Source organism: Lepidochelys olivacea, assembly GCF_965140295.1.
Source record: "Lepidochelys olivacea isolate rLepOli2 genome assembly, chromosome: 10".
NCBI classification, from domain to species: Eukaryota; Metazoa; Chordata; order Testudines; family Cheloniidae; genus Lepidochelys; species Lepidochelys olivacea.
Window position 1 is genome coordinate 2240796 of NC_140420.1, and position 6125 is coordinate 2246920.

The 6125-nt window shown below is 55.0% G+C and overlaps 1 protein-coding gene across 1 annotated transcript; it reads left to right on the forward strand.

The window, feature by feature from the left end:
- Positions 1-906: 906 nt before the first annotated feature.
- NDUFAB1 (NADH:ubiquinone oxidoreductase subunit AB1) lies at positions 907-5810 on the forward strand. Its single transcript, XM_084642240.1, has 5 exons — positions 907-1405; positions 2596-2715; positions 3396-3483; positions 4959-5070; positions 5653-5810. The coding sequence occupies exons 1-4, from the start codon at positions 911-913 to the stop codon at positions 5048-5050; spliced, it is 795 nt and encodes a 264-aa protein (XP_084498366.1). The 5' UTR covers positions 907-910; the 3' UTR covers positions 5051-5070; positions 5653-5810.
- Positions 5811-6125: the final 315 nt, after the last annotated feature.

Genomic DNA, 6125 nt, shown 5'->3' on the forward strand with positions numbered 1-6125 from the left:
ATGCAGCCCCTGGCCCCGGGGGAGCAGGATCTGGGGGGCGGGGCGGGGGGGTGTAATGCAGCCCCTGGCCCCGGGGGAGCAGGATCTGGGGGGCGGGGCGGTGTAATGCAGCCCCTGGCCCCGGGGGAGCAGGATCTGGGGGGCGGGGCGGTGTAATGCAGCCCCTGGCCCCGGGGGAGCAGGATCTGGGGGGCGGGGCGGGGGGGTGTAACGCAGCCCCTGGCCCCGGGGGAGCAGGATCTGGGGGGCGGGGCGGTGTAATGCAGCCCCTGGCCCCGGGGGAGCAGGATCTGGGGGGCGGGGCGGTGTAATGCAGCCCCTGGCCCCGGGGGAGCAGGATCTGGGGGGCGGGGCGGGGGGGTGTAACGCAGCCCCTGGCCCCGGGGGAGCAGGATCTGGGGGGCGGGGCGGGGGGGGTGTAACGCAGCCCCTGGCCCCGGGGGAGCAGGATCTGGGGGGCGGGGCGGGGGGGTGTAACGCAGCCCCTGGCCCCGGGGGAGCAGGATCTGGGGGGCGGGGCGGGGGGGGTGTAACGCAGCCCCTGGCCCCGGGGGAGCAGGATCTGGGGGGCGGGGCGGTGTAATGCAGCCCCTGGCCCCGGGGGAGCAGGATCTGGGGGGCGGGGCGGGGGGGTGTAACGCAGCCCCTGGCCCCGGGGGAGCAGGATCTGGGGGGCGGGGCGGGGGGGGTGTAACGCAGCCCCTGGCCCCGGGGGAGCAGGATCTGGGGGGCGGGGCGGGGGGGGTGTAACGCAGCCCCTGGCCCCGGGGGAGCAGGATCTGGGGGGCGGGGCGGGGGGGTGTAACGCAGCCCCTGGCCCCGGGGGAGCAGGATCTGGGGGGCGGGGCGGGGGGGGTGTAACGCAGCCCCTGGCCCCGGGGGAGCAGGATCTGGGGGGCGGGGCGGTGTAATGCAGCCCCTGGCCCCGGGGGAGCAGGCAGGACCGGCTCTAGGCACCAGCAAAGCCAGCCCGTGCTTGGGGGGCACAAGTCGGGGCAGCGCCCCCCCCCACACCCCCACCCCTCTGTGGGGTGCGCGGCTCGGGCAGTTGCGCTCTCGGAGCCTGGGGCGGCAAAAAACCCGGCGCCGCCCCCGGGGGCAGGATCCTGGCGAGGGCGCGCGACGCCGCTCCCCGCCCCCGCGCCCGCCGGGCCGCCAGGGGGCGCTGCCGGGCGCGCCGCCCCGCCCGCCGCGCGCGGGGCATGCCGGGATATCCGCGGCGCGCGCGGCGCATGCTGGGCAGCAGGACGCCATGGCCGCCCGTGTCCTGTCGGCCTGTGTCCGCCGCCGCCTCCTGCCCCGGCTGCCCCCGCCCGCGGCCCGTCGCTCCGGCCCCGGCCCCGGCCCCGCCCCCGCCGCGCTCAGCAGCCGCCGGCCGGCCGCCCGCGCAGCGCCGGGCCCCCAGGTGAGGCTCGGCCCGCGCTCGGGGTCAGCGGGGCCGGAGCCTGGCGGGGCCCCGGGACGCGCCGCGCCCGCCCCCCCCCGGCCCCCTCCGCGGCCTCCCCGGCTGCGGAGCCGCGCGGCGGGCGGGGCCGGGGGCGCTGGGAGCTCCCCGGCCAGAGGTGACCCTGGGACCGCCCCCGCCGCGGGGCTAGGCCGGGCCCGGCCGGGGCGCCCCGGGTCCGAGCTGCCCGGGGCTTGGCCGCGCTGGACCCGCGGCGCCGCCGGCTCCAGCCCGGGCTCTGCTCTGCTCTGCTCGGGGTCTCGCCGGCCCGACAGGGAGCCTGGCAAGGCCCTTCCCGGCCGCAGGGCAGGGCAGCGAGGGGGTCCCAGTCGCCTGGCCCGCCGGAGTTGCCGTGGCCCGCCCCTGGCTCGTGCCGGCAGACGTGATGAGCCCCCCAAGCGTTCGGTGTTATAAGCCGGGCCCGCAAGTGCCAGTGATGAGGGTAAATTATCCCCCTCTTCCCGGCGGCGGCAGTTCCAGCGCCATCCTCTGAAGCGTCCGGTGCTGACCACCGCTGGGGACCCGATACTTCTCCAGATGGATCTCGGGGCTGGCCCATGTGCTACTTCCCATGTTCCTAGGTAGAGCAGAGACGGCTCCACTTTCCAGCTGTGGGCAATGTGGCTTCTCTGTCCCTAACTCCCCTGTGCAGGCCCCCATGTCATGGTTGTCCTCTCTTCTGGCTGGCAGGAGCAGAGGCCTGCTCTGTCCAAGAGGAGCTTGTTCGAGCATGCTGCTGTTTCCCTTTCTCCCATTTGGGGTTGAGCCTGCTGCCTGTGCCTGTCCTGATGGCTGATTGTGGAGTTCTCTTATCACAGAGAACTCATTTCAGAGGGGTAGCCGTGTTAGTCTATGTCAGCCCAAAAAATAAGGAGTACTTGTGGCACCTTAAAGACTAAGACATTTATTTGGGCATAAGCTTTCGTGGGCTAATTGTCTACCACCTTCAGAGATTGCCTGGACAGGGTTTTGTCCAGTATACAAAAGGGAAGGTATAATTCTAATAGAGAGAGTCCTGCCTCAGAGTCAGACTGGTGCAGTGCACGCCCCTTCATTCTGAGGGACTCTGTGAAAGATCTGTTCATACATGTTGTATTTATGCGCAGATTGTCCTGGAGGTTTTGTAAGGAATTCCTGTGCTTTTCCCGTAGGTCTCTGGTACGTTACAGTTGTGTCGCCATTATTCAGACTTGCCACCTCTTACTCTGGAGAGTATCAAGGAGCGTGTTCTTTATGTCTTGAAGTTGTATGATAAGGTAGATCCAGAAAAGGTAAGCTGTAGACACTGTTTCAGTTCAGATGGCCCATTTTTCAGTAGATGGAGAAAAACAGTTATGGTAACAAGTGGAGTTGCTCCTCCACGCCACCATAAAAGAAGGGGGACCCAAACCTGTCTGTGTGTGCCTTGCAGAAGGATACAGTCTGTAATTCTACAGCATGGGGGGGTAATTCTATAGCATGTATGCACACAAACTGATATGCTATAACAGATGAGTGGTGACAAGGTCCAGGAAGTTAAGGCTTTTGGATTAATAAACCAGGTCAGCATCCAGGGGCAGTCAGGAAACAGGAAATTCTGTTTCTCTGAACAGTTACTGTTAATGGAGCAGTTTTTCATCTCAGGAAAGATGTTAAGAGATTGCTCAGTAGTCAAATTGCCCCTTCATATGTTAGCTTTTCTTTTCTTTAACAGAAATTAGTTATTTTGAAGTCTTGATAAGCCTTAGTTATGTGGATAATGACGTGTTGACTAGATAGCGGAGAAATTCGTATCTCTTCAGTTAAAAAAAATGTTTGGCAGAGGGACAGTAAAGGCCAAAATCACCAGGTTTTCTGGCATCTTTAGACAGTAAACTCCAAGTGGAGGCACATCCGGATATTCTAGCTTTTCCTACCCTAGTGAAATGACTGCAATCCGTTTTATTATATTTTTGTTTGGCTTTTCTCCCAGCTCACAGTAACTGCCCACTTCATGAAAGACCTGGGCTTGGACAGTTTAGATCAAGTGGAGATCATCATGGCCATGGAAGATGAATTTGGTAACTGAAGTTTGTGATGTCTGTTCTCCCTGTCCTTCCCTATAGAGTGGAAGGATTGTTCAGTGGTTAGGGGGCTAGCCTAGGACTTGGGAGAACTAGCTTCAAAACCTGCTATACCACCAGCTTGTGTGTGACCTTTGCAAGTCGCTTAGCTCTGCCTCAGTTCTAATCTGTACAATGTGGATAACATTTTCCTATCTCCTGGTGGTGGTGTGAGGATAAATATACTAACGACTGTGAGATGCTCAGCTGCTATGGTGATGGGGGCCATATAGATATTTAAGAAAGACAGATCTGCTGTTGTCTTGAATGGCCCCTGAAATGTGCTTACTGCAAACAAAAATCTTAGTTCTTTTATTTCCATAAGTTCAGTATGAATATTTAACGTTGACTAACTTCCACAACCCAAAGAAAGCTGTTTCACTCTCAGTGAGCAATGTATCTCTAACTCTCAGGGATTTACATTTTATCACTGTGGCTTCTGCACCTCCTGTCTAAAGTGTAAATTAAAGCTTCCATGGCTTCAGTGTAAAGCAGTTTGGTGCATCTTCAAGTCTCTACCTCAAAACTTTCCTTGGGAATTAGCTGTAGTGTGGCATGGCTAGGAGCCGACAAAGCATTCAGGGTAATGAAACGCAGATGAGTACTCCACACATTTCATTTTGCATCAAGACTGCTGTCCAGTACATCCACCATTCTCTTCTGTGTGCTCTGCATGTGAGAATTGTATTAGACTTCTCCAAACTTAGCTTCTAACAATTCTTTAATCTTTTCATCTGCATATAAATGCCAATTGTGTAAAAAATAAACTGTAGTAGAACATATACACTTTAATTGGAGGTATTCTGACTTGCACATTGCCCAGATATATTTAGTCTAATCACTGCACTTGTTTACATTTGGCAGGGGGGTTAACTTGCAGCTAGCAGGACTAGAAATAGAAAAGCCAGAATTTTCTAGAAAATGTTGTAGTGATCAGTTCTACTGTTTCAGGTCCCAGCAGGCTCTAACCTGGTGAACTTTGTAGAATTTTTAAAAGCTACTTGCTGTAATGACACTTGATAGAAGACTGTGAAACAAACTGGTGCTTTGGGTTGTCCCTTGCATGTAACTAGCCCACTGCTTTGCCATCTCACAGCTATTGCACATCAGAGTTAGTTTCAGAGCTCTGGGGCTCCAGTAGAAGCTTGAGCTGTGCTGGGAAGGGCACTGACTCTGTTAGTGAGGCTTCACAATCTGTAGGAACTGCTAGTTCTGCCTGATGCCTCTTGCATAAATTTCTGCTCCTGGGTAAGGCACAGCAGGCTTTGAAACGCAGCTTGAGTAATCAGAGGTGCCAAATCTATGTCTGTGCTGCTGACCACTGCCCGTGTGTTGCCCACAGAGCCAAGGCACAGGCATCTGAGTTTGTATTATGATTTCTCTCTTTCTGCTGTTTCCACTATTACAAGGTAAGCATGTGCTCTCTCTTCCAGGGTTTGAAATTCCTGACACGGAAGCAGAAAAGCTAATGTGTCCACAAGAGATTGTAGATTACATTGCAGATAAGAAGGATGTGTATGAATAAAGACATTTCTTTGAAGCAGAGTAAGTAGAAACTTACTTTTATGTAAGTAGCAATAATGGCCAGGCAGAGTAAAATCAGCATGGAGTCGCTGGAGATGAGAAATACCTTCCTTCCTATGCTGTATAATTGTAGTCAATGCTATGTCATAGGCAAGGTGTTGAGATGGGATCTAGCCCAGATTTTGGTGGCAGATGGCAAGTCTGTTGTCATGGTGAAATGAGCTTGTTGCCTCAGCCCAGTTCCCAGCTGTATACATCAGGGGAAAATACCAGCACAAACTGGTCCCCTTGTTGCAGTCCCAGTGGAGTGTCAAGAACTGAATGCTGCCTATGCACCCCTCTCTCTGCACATCAGGACTGAGGGGCATGGCATGGCAGTGTGGGGGAAGCATGCACAGCTGCTCCTGCTGCTTTATCTGTGCCATGAATGGAGATGGTAATCTCACCAGAGCTAAGGCCCTGTCACTGACTCCCTGGCTTCCTTTGGCAGTGCTGTTCCATGCTGGTCATGTGTCCTTGTCAGTTCCCTTTTATTGAACATTTTATTTTACAAGGTAACTTTTGAGCTCTGAAATACCAAATCTGTGTGGCTTTTTTTAACAGGAAATTCTCTCTATCGTGAAGACTGGGATTATATCAGCGGTTGTGTGAATGTAAGCGCACATTACTGTACCATTGCTGCAGTGGTTCTGTTGGACATTGTATTTAACGTCGTCTAAATATGTATTGGTCTTTAAAAAAATAAATATATAAGACCATTATTGTCTTGTTGATTTTGTTCTACAATCCTTTTGTCAATGGTCCAGATTAATTATTTTTAATGTATAAATCTCCAGCAATTCTTAAAGTTCTAAATCTTTTCTTTGGGAAAATGTTATGGCTCCTAAAGATTTAGATGAATGGTAGGCCATGCTATAACTATTCTAGGCCTTCAGCATCTGGGTTCAAGGTAGCTCCTCCAAAGTCTTGGAAAAGCTCTTGGTGCATATCTTCAGAAAACTGTACAAGTGTAGTGTCACCGTGCATTTGACTGCTAGTCCCATGGCTCTGGGTTTATTCTGCTGCTTGGGATGGCC